Raw genomic sequence first — 13152 nt, 5'->3', positions numbered from 1 at the left:
GAGAGAGAGAGAGAGAGAAAAATGGCAAAGAAGGATGGGTGGACAAAATTGCAACATGCAAATAAGGTAGATGAGCGAGAAGATAGGCAATATACTACAACGACAAATAAGCTAGGATTAAATAGTCTAGGCATGCAGGCAACTAAATGACATTTGTAGAAGCGAATCTGGGCTGATGAACCGTCATCGGGGAAGAAGGTTTTCGAGTAATGTCCCATGGGGGCTTTTTCTTTTGGGTAAGGTTCTTTTTTTTTTCCAACTTTTTGGCTGTATTAAGTAAGGCACGGGCGGCACTGTCATCCGGAGGGGCGATCGATGGAGGGGTGGATTGTTCAAACTTTTCTTCTTCTTCTCACTCACTTCTTTGACTTGCATCCTTGGTTTTGTTTGTGGTTTTCTGCTACACTCATATTATGAATGTTCCATATGGCGAGGAAATAATAAAAATGCTCTGAAAGGCATCAAATCATGCCTCGCTCCTGGCATATGGCGCCCCTCCTGTTATTTATATACCCACATACAGGCTACGTTGACTAGATCACATACAGTGGGATACAGGTAGAGCGGAGGTCCTCAATGTTCAATCTTTGCTCAATACCTACTTTATCGACTCTACCTCTGCAATACATGGGGGTTTTTTTTTTTTTCTATCTTGGGAAAAAGGGCACGCGACCATTGCCCAAATCTAGAATTGCCACAAGTCCACAAAGCATCTCGCTTGCATTGATTGACCTGCAGGTGCAGGCAGATCATTTGGACAGGGAAGGAGGAGGAGGAGGAGGAGGGGCGGCGAGAGGAAGACTTAGATGGGGACCAACCAAAGAAGAAATCTAATGTACTATGTAAAGTGTTAAATATGTGCACTGTAGGTACGGACGTCGGTAGGTCATTAAATGTATGTATAAAACCATGGATGTTAGTGACCCGTCTAGTGGATATCAACCACCAGAGTCCAGACTGTCTCCCTAGGGACCTAGTTGAGGCCTGGCTGCATCTTTACATTACCTGTGGAGGTAAACAGTCATGTACAAGTCCTACATACCTCCCGGGGTTTTGATTTGTGTCGGCCTCTTGATTTCTACATGCAGTTCAAGCTGATATGCCAAGACACAAGTTGTCCTCGCTCATACTGCACCGTCAAGTCTAGTAGTACTCTGTACCAATGTAGTTACACAAGCAAAAAGTCATGTAGATATCCTCCATTCGAAAGAAGAGGAGATTTACGAAACTTTTTCAAATCTAGTGTTAGTAGTGAATAGGTATAACAGATATCTATTCATACTAGACTGCCCACGTGCCGAAGGCGCGTGATGGTACGGGACTGATGAGGCGCATCTTGTTTTCCCAGGTTCCATCAATTGCAACTTGAAAAGCACATCAACTAGCTGAGCCCGATGGGATCGTCAATTAGCTGCTTTTACTATGACTAGATAGGCAAGTTTTCAGGTCCCCTGATTCCCCTCCCGATTTCCCAAGAACGGGAGGGAAAAAAAAAAAAAAAAAAAAAAAAAAGTGCTACCCCGCCATCATGTACCTAATGTATTTCCAATCTCGGCCATCGCGGGGTTCTACAATTCAAGACACCGACTTTAGGTTGCCGCCAGGAGAAATTCTGTTCAAGCTGTAATATGCAGGTGCTGATGTGGAAATCAATAATTTACAAAAGCAGTTGGTTCTCGTCAGATGGGTGATAGATAATATCATGCCCTCATGGCCAATAGACAAATATTTTGCAGCTATCAATTTCTCCGAGGTTGCCGTAAAGGGCTACAACATCATTATCCAGCGACTTGGGGCATTTCGACATTTTATCTTTTGTGCTCCACTCAGCCAACCCGTCAACCTCTATTGCTCCATTGCGCAGATCCATCCGCCTTTGCAGCCTTATTACACTAGAATATCTCAGTAAAGGTTCTAGTCTTTATTGGCTCCCGTCCGTCCAGATATTCTCGATATCGGCGCCGTGTCTTCTTCATTGAGTCAAAGCCAGAGAGACGCAGCAAGCCCGAGGCGGCCATGGGAAACGAGCAGTCCTCCAACCGTGGCTCTGCCCCCACGAATAATGCGCCGCAAAAAACCGATTACTACGAGCTCTTGGCCGTCGACCGCCAGGCCACCGATGATGAGTACGTCCACGATCCTGCCTCCTTGACCTGTATATACATACACACGTGAAAGTTACGGGGCCCATCATAAACGGCTAATCATCGAACCACTACGTCTCTCAGGATCAAAAAGGCGTACAGGAAAAAGGCCCTCGAGTTACATCCCGATCGAAACTATGGAGACGTCGAGAACGCGACCAGAAAGTTCGCCGAGGTTCAGGCCGCCTACGAGGTTCTCTCTGACGCCCAGGAACGAGCCTGGTATGACTCTCATCGTGATGCCATTCTACGCGGCGATGACCCGAACGAGACTGGCGGGACCGCCGAGTACTACAATGTCCGCATGACCACCGCCAGTGAGCTCTTCACCCTAATCGGTCGCTTTAACTCGACCGTACCATTCACCGATGCCCCGAACGGCTTCTTTGGGATCCTGCAGAACACTTTCGACTCTCTGGCCGAGCAGGAGATCGCCGCCTGCGAGTGGGATGACCAGCCCATTGTCGAGTACCCATCCTTTGGTTGCGCCGCCGACGACTATGATAGCGTCGCAAGGGTCTTCTACAGCGCCTGGTCCAATTTTGCCACCAAGAAGAGTTTCGCATGGGAGGACAAGTGGCGTCTGTCGGATGCCCCTGATCGGCGGGTGCGCCGGCTCATGGAGAAGGAGAACAAGCAGCTCCGCGAAGAGGCCAGGCGCGACTTCAACGATGCCGTACGCTCCCTTGTCGCCTTTGTGCGGAAACGAGATCCCCGCTATGTGCCAAATACCCAGTCCGAGGCAGAGCGACAAAAGATACTGCGCGAGTCGGCGCAGCAGCAAGCCGCCAGGGCCAGGGCTGCGAATCAAAAGGCCGCGGAAGACTATGTTGTTCCCGAGTGGGCACAGTCGAGGGGAGATGACCAGGGACTGGAGGGGGAGTTCACAGAGAGTGAAGAGGAGTCCGAGGTCGAGGTCCTCGAATGTGTGGTTTGCAACAAGACATTCAAGACAGAGAAGCAATACGAGGCGCATGAGAAAAGCAAGAAGCACATCAAGGCAGTACAACAACTCAAGAGGCAGATGAAAAAGGATGATGTCAAATTCGACCTCGACGACCCAATAGCACCCGCCACGCTTGCCGACGAGGACGGGGGCGATGACGTTGTATCGGAAGATGGATTGGCGGAAGCAGAAACACTGCAGCATAGCGATGCCGGGTCTGAAGCGGCCCTTGAGAAGATTACCGATGCAAACAAGAGTGTGCCGACCTCCAAGGAGGAGCCCAGCATAGCCTCTGATGAAGAGGATAGTGGGGATGATGAATATGCCCCGAGGGCCATTGTTGAGGATCGCCTTGCTGCGAAGCCGCCCAGCAACGGGGATCGTGATGAACTGGAGGATATTACCCACGACACTGAAGACCTGGCCCTTCAAAACACCGGATTAAACAAAAAAGTTGGCAAGGCCAAGGCGAAACGGGAGAAGAAGGCAGCCAAACAGGCCGAGTTGGAGCAACAAGGTGCTTCACAGAAATGTGCCGTGGTAAGTACAATTCATTTTTCACATTCGACATTGAGCTGCATACATCATCTCTTTTCCCTTTTCAAAGCGACCAGCTTGATAATAATAACAACTACTACACCATGGGACCCCGACGAGAATGCAGAAGAGACGATTTTGTTGTGAGGCACGCAGGCATAGTTGGAAAATACTGACTTCATTTCTTGTAGTGTGATGAGCTATTTGATTCCAAAACCAAGTTGTTCAGCCATCTCAAGGCGAACCCCAAACATGCAGCCCCCGTCGGTAGCATCAAAACATCAAGCAAAGCTGCCAAGGCCAACAAGAAGAAGCGTTGAGCATGATGCCTACAACCTGACATGGTTCATGTTCTCGATAAGCTCAAGACTTCAAAGCGCCAAAACTATAACAATGCCGACATCCTCTTGCCTATACGCCCTCGCAGGGGTGTAGCTCAGCTCGGACTGGCACATGAGCTACAAAGCTGCCATGTGTTGAGATATTGTTTTCTTCACTCTCCTCTGGCCAAAGGCGGTGACAGTCTCATATTCCGACCAAGTAGCAGAACCGTCACTTTTACAGATGGGCAGCTACCACGAGCGGCCACGCACGAGAGATGGCAAAGGCAGAAATAATGATGGCTAGCTAGCGGGTTGGGTCTATTTCCGCTACCCGATGTGATAGCTAGAGACACGCCGTGATGCATAATGTATACCAAGTCAACCGAAACGCCTAGGCTCCCCCCCAATGAGTGGCTGGCTTGAGTGGCTGGCTTGGGTGGTGGCTGCGACTCACTCCCTCCCTTCCAGAACTACCGTCGCGCAAAGTTCATGCGTTACCCGTCAAGCGCAGTGTCGGCATCATTTTCGTCATCGCTCATGGCCTCTACCTGGTCCATGAAACTATTCTCATTGGCCTCGCAATGTGCGACAGGGTCATGGTCTGAGACGTGGATGATGGATTTGCCCTGGACATGCTTGACGCCACGCCTCCAGTCGGTCCAGTCGTCCTCGCTCCGGATGAGGAAGCCAATCAGCATGCTCGGATCCATTTCCTTAATGTGAAGGCGCCGGAGCTTGCGCGTGTGGCAAGTATCAATTTCGTCGGGGGTATAGTCGGCAGAATGCTCGTGGTAAGGCAAGGCAGGACGGGTAAAATGCGGGTCTAGATAGAAGAAATACAGCCCCTGTACGCCGACAAAATAATGTGAGGACGATGGCCGGCCGCTAGGGAGACGACGGAAGTCAGAGATAGGCAGACGGTTTCTAGAGGAGATGGTTCACTCACCCGGCGATACCAATAGACTGCGGCATCTGCAAGGACGCAATAAGCGCTTCCCAATACACCGGCGTAATCTTGTCAATACCTAACCTTGTACCGACGAGAACAACTGTAGGGTGAAAGGTCTTGCCGTCTGGCATGGCAATCTTCATAAAGTTGTCCTCGTACACATCAGGTCCATCTCCTGTGGAGTAGACCCGCAGATCCGGCTCGTTTGCGTTCGTCAGTGCCCTTGGACATTAACCGTCAGCTTTTGGTATCTTCCCGTTCTAGTATTGTTTTTTTTTTTTTCAACATTGCTGCAAGGCGATGGATATTGTCTTGGGGCGCCTCTGGACGTACTGTATGCACCTGGCAGTTGCCGACGGGCCAAACCATTCGCCAGGATATTTACCACAAGCGGCGGCACCATGATCTACAAATTTGTGAATCGAATAGGGTGCTCTCGGATCATCAGCAAAAAGAGAGAGGAGATGCTTTTCCTGTTCCCCCTCGGCGCCCCTTCGCCAACCTGTTCCGGGGGGAAAATTCCTTGGTTAGTATTTGAACTGGTTCGGTACCCTCGGGAGTGGACTTTACCTCTGCCCAGCTTCTCTGTTTGCATGGCATTTGCTAGCAAGCTCTGACCTGAGCGTATCATACATCCCCATCCACTATCGGAGGAGAAGCCAGCCTGGTCCGACAACTGTGTTTTGATACGCATGGAGAAGGACAGAGCCGCCAACGCCTTTGGGTCGTGCGACTTGGCTATAGGCTCGAACTCTGATCTGTAGGTCATCCAGACGCGCGATTCAAAGTCATCTAGAAAGGCGGGTGGCCAGCCCCCGTCCCTTGGGGCATCCTCATAAGCAAGTGACGAGTCGAGACTGCTGGAGATGGAATCTGGTGGAGTCTCTGGCAACTTTGCAGGCCCTTGGGCCGGGGAAGGGTTGTTGTTGTTGTCGCTGGTGATATCATTATTATTATTACTGGTCGTGGATGGGGAAGAGTCATGGGCGGCGGCGGCGGCGACAGCAGAAGCAGTTGTCGGACTGGATGTATTTTCGGGGTGCTTGTGGGTGTTGGTGTTGTTTAGTCGGTAGGACGTCCCTAGACACCATACGGGCTGATCTTTGACGATATCGTTGGTCGGTTCGGGGTCCCAGAGCATCTGCACGATCCGCCGACCCACGTCCAAAGTGGCATCCATCTTGGGGAAGAAACCGTGCGCGCGCGCGTTGTGAGTGTTTATGATAAGTGACGCTGAAACAAGTGTATCGAGAGTGTCAAGTAGTGATGACAGTATGACGCTGTCCCCGTCGCAGAGACTGTTGCCGTATGCAGTACCTAGGTAGGTTGGTCGTCAAGGTAAGTTGGGGGGAGTACTACTCGGCGGGGGGTGGTGGGAGAGTAGCAGGCAGACGATAAGAAGAGCAACAGCAACAGCAACAGCAACGGATACAAGGGCAGATGCGCAGGCAAGGACGTGCTCGTTGTTTGGGGACCAATGAAAGGGGAGAGAGTCGGAGGATGCTGAAATGAGCAGCCGATCAAGGCCACAATGTAATCAGAATGGACCAGCAGATGATGTTGAATGCTGCTGCTGTTGCTTCTTGTTCTTCTTTTGCTGGTGCTGGTGTATGTGTATTGGTTATTGGTGGCTCAACTCGACATGGATGTACAAAGGTTAGCTAGCTACCAGTAAGAAGTACTAATGTTATAATAACTACCTACACTAGGTATGTACATTATCTACCCTACATTGCCCAAATGTAGGTGCAGTACCTAGTAGTTCATCCAGTACAGTCATCTGGCCAAGGCGGGCAGCTGATTGCCTTATGTGACGTTTCTTGGGCTCGCTCAGGCGCCCCGCCCGATTGGATCCAGCGCCGCCGCCATTCAGTTCCGGCACAGCTTCTCGGCCAGCCGGGGTTAGTGTAGCCCAAGCTCATGGCTGATATGGAGCAATGGAATGCCACTCGAGCGAGACCTGGACAGCTGGAGGCAAGAAAAAAGGGCATCGGAACTTGCCGCAGCTAACAGTGGAGAGACATGGAGGGTGCAATTGTGCTACATTTATGGAATAATATGTCTTTTTATTATATAGCTAGTAACACAAGGTAGGTAAGATCCTAGCTGCAACAAATACGTATGTGTACAGGTGATGAGCAACTCAATAAATCAATGAGAGGTATAGAAAATGAACATGTTGTTCTGCAGAATGACCGAATGTGTTCCATGGGATTAGACACTGCTTTTCAGGCAAACATGGAGGGTACCTAATGTAGCTGTTCTGTGTATTGGGAGGAGTACTACACAAGAGTCTGAACATGTTGGTATTATACAGCGGTAGTCATGTACGTATGAGATACTGTGGCTAGATAATTTGATGATTGGTTTATTGAACATAGGTATCTTGTGTGTACCTTCCCGACTGCCATCTTTCAGTGTGAATTACCACGGATATTATCTGCTTTCCATCTTCCAACAAAGTATGTTAACATGTGGTGAATGTACCTGGGTACTACTACTTGTCCGTCTGTGAGAGAATTTGCAGGACCCAGCTGAATCAAATTGCAGGCAAACAGAGGCAACAACGAGGGGAGTTATGTCATGCACAAGAATTAACTGTCGTAGGCAAGCAGCATTGTCAAGTACCGGCCAACGTTTCCTTGCCCTACACAGAGAGAACCCCCCCCTGCGCGCGCTCAATAGTAATATATTTGTTCTTTCATAATTAATATCACTTCTCTCTTCTTCCTTTTTTTTAATCTTCAAGTCCATTTAAAAAATTTTTATATAGTCCCACAGGTATTCCATAAAGGTGAAAACGGAGACGGGGCTAGCTACGTACTATTGTTAGTCAATAAAGAGAGTGAGAAAGTATGTAAATAAGGCTGCAACATGTGGTGCCTACAAGGCACCTGGTAGGTGGGTAAGTATGTACATTACATTAGCACAAGCTTATCGATAGCGATATGGAGGGGCAACTAAACTTGACTCATTCGCTTATTTCTGTCGATGTTCTTATTCCGTACATGCATTGTGAATCTCATGTCTGTGAACAGCCGCCGGTCGAGTATCAGAGGGTTTAGGGTTTCACTCTTAACAAGGTGTTGAAGTAATTATCTGCATATTACCTGCCTGGATCGGAAGAGATAGAGAGAGAACAATCTTGAGAGGGCGAGCAAGAAGAGGGAAAGGAAAAACAAGACGTCACTGCCATTGTTTCCTTGTGAGTAGGAGCGGTGGTGCTTTCAATTGGACCCGTCATTCAGCCCAGTCGGCAGCCGAAAGCTGGTGCTCGCCACCCTTCCTATCCGTCCCAACTTTCACTACACTACAAAATAGATAGATCAAACCCAGTCTATACATTTTCTTCACTCCACCGCAGGAACGCTTCATTCCTGGGCGACATATCCATCCTCTGCACAGCTGCCCGCCCGTCTTGGCTTTACTTGTTCGACTCTTTGGTCTAATCAGGAAGGGGAGTAAGGAAAGTCTGGTTTGCTGGGCATCTGCAAATCGTCAAAACATCACCACGCCTTCTTTTGGCCATCCGCTTGGGTGTAGCAAAAAAAAAAAAGAAGAGAAGAAGAGAAAACTTTTAGTTCGAGGACCGACATTCAAATACAAAATGCCTCGCAAGCATAATTCCAAAGGAAAACGCAAGAGTGGCCGTCCCACTGCCAGCCCGCACTGGAATCAGCAAACTTCACGGCTCAATCCCACCGTCGGCTCATATAATTCCTTGTCACCGTTTGTGCCATCCACCGCCAGCACAACCCCTCGTGGTACGACGTCTCTTCACATGCCTTCTCAAGGCTCACGAGAAGAACCAACATGTACTGATTCTTTTTGCCAGGCCACACGCTTGCTGAAGAGGCTAGAACTACTTCCAAGCGGCCCAGGGGCTTCTTTGGCCAGGATGCAAAGCTACGCCACCGACCTGTCACCTTTGTCAGAGGCGGCTTCATGGACCCCATGAAGGAGCTCAACATTCCCCAGAAAGAGGTTCCTGCCGACGCCAAGCAGCATGAAACCCTGGAAGTAGAGCATCCTATTATTCCCCATGCCCTGGTCGATCAAGTTGATGCGGCAGCTCCTAGCCACGAGGCAGGAGAGGATACCAGTCCTCCTCTTCCCAGTGCACACGCAGAGCACAAAACAGACCACTCACCCCTTCCAGAGCTCTTTGTCATTGACACCACCGGGGACAAATCGCTGCGTCCCAAAGAATTGGATAAATTACCGGTGTTGCCACGGCCCGAATCAGACCAGGACTCTGATTCTAGCGAAGAGGTGATTCTGTTCAGGGGCCGAGATCCCACACTTCGCTCGGCCGCTCACTCGCAGCGCGCTTCCCCCAAATCAGAGGTTGTCGATGACTCGATTGAGCTCCGTGAAATTGATGCAGAGATCAGAATTGTGGAAAGCACCATCGAACGTGGTACCCATGACCATACTACCATTGTCGAGTCTACCCACGTTATCGGCACAGACCACTTACAACATGACAAGCAGCCCAGTGTTCATGATGAAATAGTACACAGGAAGTCGGAACCTTCACAGCTGGACGCTCTACTAGACGTCTCTCCTTCAGATGAGGAAGCTGCCCTGGTGGCCGACTACATTGCAAACATGAAGGACGACGACAGTGATATGGACGATGACGACAACGACGATGACGAAGCTGATCCTCACCCAGGACTAGGGTCACATGCTTTCCACCTGCTGAGAGACCTCGGAGGTAGTGATAGTGACGCTATCCCTGAGCCTGCCGCCAAAGACGACAGTGATGGGGATGATTCCAGCGATTTGGAGGAGGAGGAAGAAGAGGAAGAAGCAACCGCCGATTCCGAAATGTCTGCTGCTGCCCGGCGTCGCAAAGTTGAGCAGGAGGATGAACGCCTGGCAAGAATGCTGGCCAAGCAGGAGGAGCTAGGACTTGGTGGTGACGATCTCATGCTTTACAATGACGTGGAGGATGAGGACGATAACGAAGGCGATTGGCAAATTGCTCCCAGGACAACGCCCAGAAGCAAGAAGAAGAAGAAGAGTTCCACCAAGCAGGCCAAGATCTTTCAGAAGAAGTGCCAGTATCCGAGTGCGACAGCCATGGCCGAAGCTTTTGATGATTTGGATCTCATGGACTGGCATCGAGCTGCTCTCAATAACTTTGAACAAGCCGCCAAGCGTACGTCCCGGGCTCCGGAGCACTCGGACTCGGAGCTCGAAGAGGCTATGAACATGGCTTTCAAAAAGGACCGCCTCAAAAAGGCCGAGAAGAAGAAGCAGAGAGAGGCTCTGCGTGCTCAAGGCTTGTTGGGTAAAAACGTGAACCCCGACGATCTTCGCACAAAGTACCAAGTTGGTATGAGCAGGGACGAGCTCGTCTTTGAGCTGGAGCAATTCATCATTGGCTCGGATGAACAGTAAGTTGATGTACTCTTCTCAGTTAGCTTTTATTCTTTTTTTTTTTCTGGTGCTCCAACGTCCGGAACAAACAAGATGTCATCGGCACAGAAGCTGTCAGCTGTGTTGAATACGTCCTGGATTATACCTGCTAGGTTATCGACATGTCTCTTCATTGCTTGTCACTAACATATTTTTGATCTACCAGGCTTCGGTTTCCCCCACTTGATAAGCATGCAAGACAGTGCCTTCATACAGCCTGCAGTCACCTCAAGATCAAGTCACAATCTTCAGGTACAGGAGATAACCGCCACCCAGTACTCTACCGCACGGCGCGGACATTGGAATATGAGGAACGCCGTTTTGAGAGCATTGTCGACCGTGTTTTCCGGCGCCAATACTTCACGCGCGTTGATGTAGATACCAATGTGGCCAAGGCGCATCGAGCTGGCCTGCGCAAAGACACGAGCGGCTTGAAGCGCAACGACAATGCCGTCAGCTACCGCGAGGGAGAAGTTGTGGGCCAACATGCTCGCGAGCTGGCTTCTGATAACAAGGGCAGGATGCTGCTGGAGAAGATGGGCTGGGCCAAGGGCATGGCTCTTGGTACCGTGGACAACAAGGGCATCATGGTCCCAATCGCCCACGTGATGAAGAAGAGCAGACTTGGCCTCGGCGATCTATAGAAATTTGGTGTGCAACAGGACCTTTTTCTTCTTGTAGCACGACTGTTACCATTGTACATGATTCTGGCGCGCCTGGCCGGATTATGTCTGCCAGGATACAACTTGGAACGACATGACACTTGACTAAGATTGTCATTGTAGCATAATTCATGGTAGAAAGTGTGGGACCAGGCAATACTTTTGCTACAAGGATTCATTATGCATCTGATACATAGCCGTCAAAATCAAACCTCTTCAAATTTGTTTGTTTGATGCTATTCCTCAAGACTTTTGGGTAGTGCTGCTTTTTTGTCCAAATTCTAACGCGTAGCGATTTCCACATCTGTTCATAATGGTTGAATGATCGGTCAAATTGCCCTGGCGATCCAAAGTGCATCATACTGGCAATATGATGCATCTGATTCTTTGCGCGTCCATATTCCAACCTTGGCAACCAGCTTGGCTTGCCGAAACGCTTTGCATACTCAAGTAGAGTTTTCGTGTATGTGCTGCTGTCAAGTAAGTTTGACACGTCCATCCGAGTAGACTCTCCCAAGGAATCAAACAGAAACAGAAAATGAAGGATATCACAAAGCCGGCGGAAGAGAAGAGAGTATTAGAGTTTGTTTGTCTTGTTCATGTTCAGGTGTCATTTCCGAGAACCTATTCGGCAAAATGTATAGTACAACCGCGAACCCCATACCGTGTTGTGCAGAGACAATTGTCTCCTGAAATCAGAAACCATTCCGTAACGCATTATTGAGACTCCATAATCGAGATCCGTAGCATCTGGCCTATGCAGTGGCCTAGCCTCATCATGATGCCAAAGCAAGCCAGAAAGGACCCCATGCCCAAAAGAGAAAACATCACGACCCCTCGCGCAACCAGACCATCAAGCACTTATTTCGTGGAAGAAGAGTACTTGGTGACAGCCTTGGTACCCTCCGACACGGCGTGCTTGGCCAGCTCACCGGGCAGGATGAGGCGGACCGAGGTCTGGATCTCTCGGGAAGAGATGGTGGACTTCTTGTTGTAGGCAGCAAGCTTGGAAGCCTCAGTGGCGACGCGCTCGAAGATGTCTAAGCGGGAGAATGGAATTAGCCTCTGTGATAACCAGAGAAGGCGCGCGGCAGGGTGGTTGGCTGTTTGACTTACCGTTGACGAAAGAGTTCAGGATGGACATGGCACGGTTGGAGATACCAGTGTCGGGGTGGACCTGCTTGAGGACTAGAAACGAACACAGTCAGATTGGAATGTTTCAATGCGAATGGTGCTTTTTGACACCAGTGGATGTGTGTGCGCGCGCGCGCGCGTTGTAAACGCGATGGATGCGCAATCATGCGACGCGACTGGATTCGAAAGATCAGGAGGAACTCACCCTTGTAGATGTAGCTGGAGTAGGTCTCCTTGCGGGCCTTGGTGCGCTTCTTCTTGTCGCCAGTGGCGGCGGTCTTCTTGCCGGCATCCTTCTTCTCGGGAGCCTTGGAGGCAGTAGCAGGGGCCTTGGAGGCGGGCTTCTTGTCAGCGGCCTTGGGAGCCATTTGGACTGATTTTTTAATGTGGGTGGTGGGGAAAAAAAGTGTAAAAAGTTTGTAATTAGTTGAAATGGAAATAAATCCAAATGCGGCTTGTGAGAGATGCTGGTTGCGTGAGTGAGTTGTGTGATGAAGAATGGAAGTCGGGAGTGATGATGGGAATCCGTGGGAGGTGGGTGGTTCGAACCTTTTGTAGCTGGACGCGGCAAAGGCTAGCGTGGGTTACTGATTTGACACCTCGAAGTGCGGCGCGCTTTTGCTGAGGCACGCCCAAAAAAGCGCCCAAAAAGATACAAGGTACGTACTAGCAGAGGGGGAGGGCAGGGGGGCGTTGGAAAATCAATCAGCGTTTTGGGTGGCTTCCCCCCCCTCCAAACCTCCGCTAAATCTACGCACACCCTTACCAGTCTAACCACACTAGTACACCTCCTCCAGCATAATAAACGTTAGATCGGTACATGCCCCACATTTCTTTGCTCTGGTGTGCCTGGTATCTTCCCTCATCTTTTCTATGGCACGATACGGCTCATAGAAATTTCTAGCAACTGGTGTGGACACCAGGCGACGAACCTTCATAACAGCCAGTATTAAGCAGCACAAAATATATGGGAGAGTACGTGGTAAATCACTGGATCCAAATATGGGGCTTGGTACCGATCTAACGTTTA

At 49.9% G+C, this 13152-nt stretch overlaps 4 protein-coding genes across 4 annotated transcripts; 2 read left to right on the top strand and 2 right to left on the bottom strand.

Annotated features, from left to right (window-relative positions):
* Positions 1-2016: 2016 nt before the first annotated feature.
* On the top strand, positions 2017-3947 carry PFICI_03496 (uncharacterized protein; the record flags this gene model as incomplete). Its single annotated transcript, XM_007832077.1, has 3 exons — positions 2017-2126; positions 2229-3630; positions 3819-3947. 3 exons carry the CDS (start codon positions 2017-2019, stop codon positions 3945-3947), a joined length of 1641 nt encoding a protein of 546 aa, XP_007830268.1.
* Positions 3948-4444: 497 nt separating this feature from the next.
* PFICI_03495 (Cysteine protease ATG4) lies at positions 4445-6079 on the bottom strand (the record flags this gene model as incomplete). The annotated part of the gene is made up of 4 exons (XM_007832076.1): positions 4445-4835; positions 4897-5121; positions 5233-5401; positions 5470-6079. The coding sequence occupies 4 exons, from the start codon at positions 6077-6079 to the stop codon at positions 4445-4447; spliced, it is 1395 nt and encodes a 464-aa protein (XP_007830267.1).
* A 2427-nt stretch (positions 6080-8506) lies between these two features.
* On the top strand, positions 8507-10970 carry PFICI_03494 (uncharacterized protein; the record flags this gene model as incomplete). Its single annotated transcript, XM_007832075.1, has 3 exons — positions 8507-8663; positions 8735-10304; positions 10493-10970. The coding sequence occupies 3 exons, from the start codon at positions 8507-8509 to the stop codon at positions 10968-10970; spliced, it is 2205 nt and encodes a 734-aa protein (XP_007830266.1).
* Positions 10971-11849: 879 nt separating this feature from the next.
* On the bottom strand, positions 11850-12490 carry PFICI_03493 (Histone H2B; the record flags this gene model as incomplete). Its single annotated transcript, XM_007832074.1, has 3 exons — positions 11850-12028; positions 12105-12176; positions 12328-12490. 3 exons carry the CDS (start codon positions 12488-12490, stop codon positions 11850-11852), a joined length of 414 nt encoding a protein of 137 aa, XP_007830265.1.
* Between the last annotated feature and the right edge of the window lie 662 nt (positions 12491-13152).

Source organism: Pestalotiopsis fici (genome assembly GCF_000516985.1).
Source record: "Pestalotiopsis fici W106-1 unplaced genomic scaffold PFICI_Scf_2, whole genome shotgun sequence".
Taxonomy (NCBI): domain Eukaryota; kingdom Fungi; phylum Ascomycota; class Sordariomycetes; order Amphisphaeriales; family Sporocadaceae; genus Pestalotiopsis; species Pestalotiopsis fici.
This window is presented reverse-complemented; position numbering and strand designations above follow the sequence as displayed.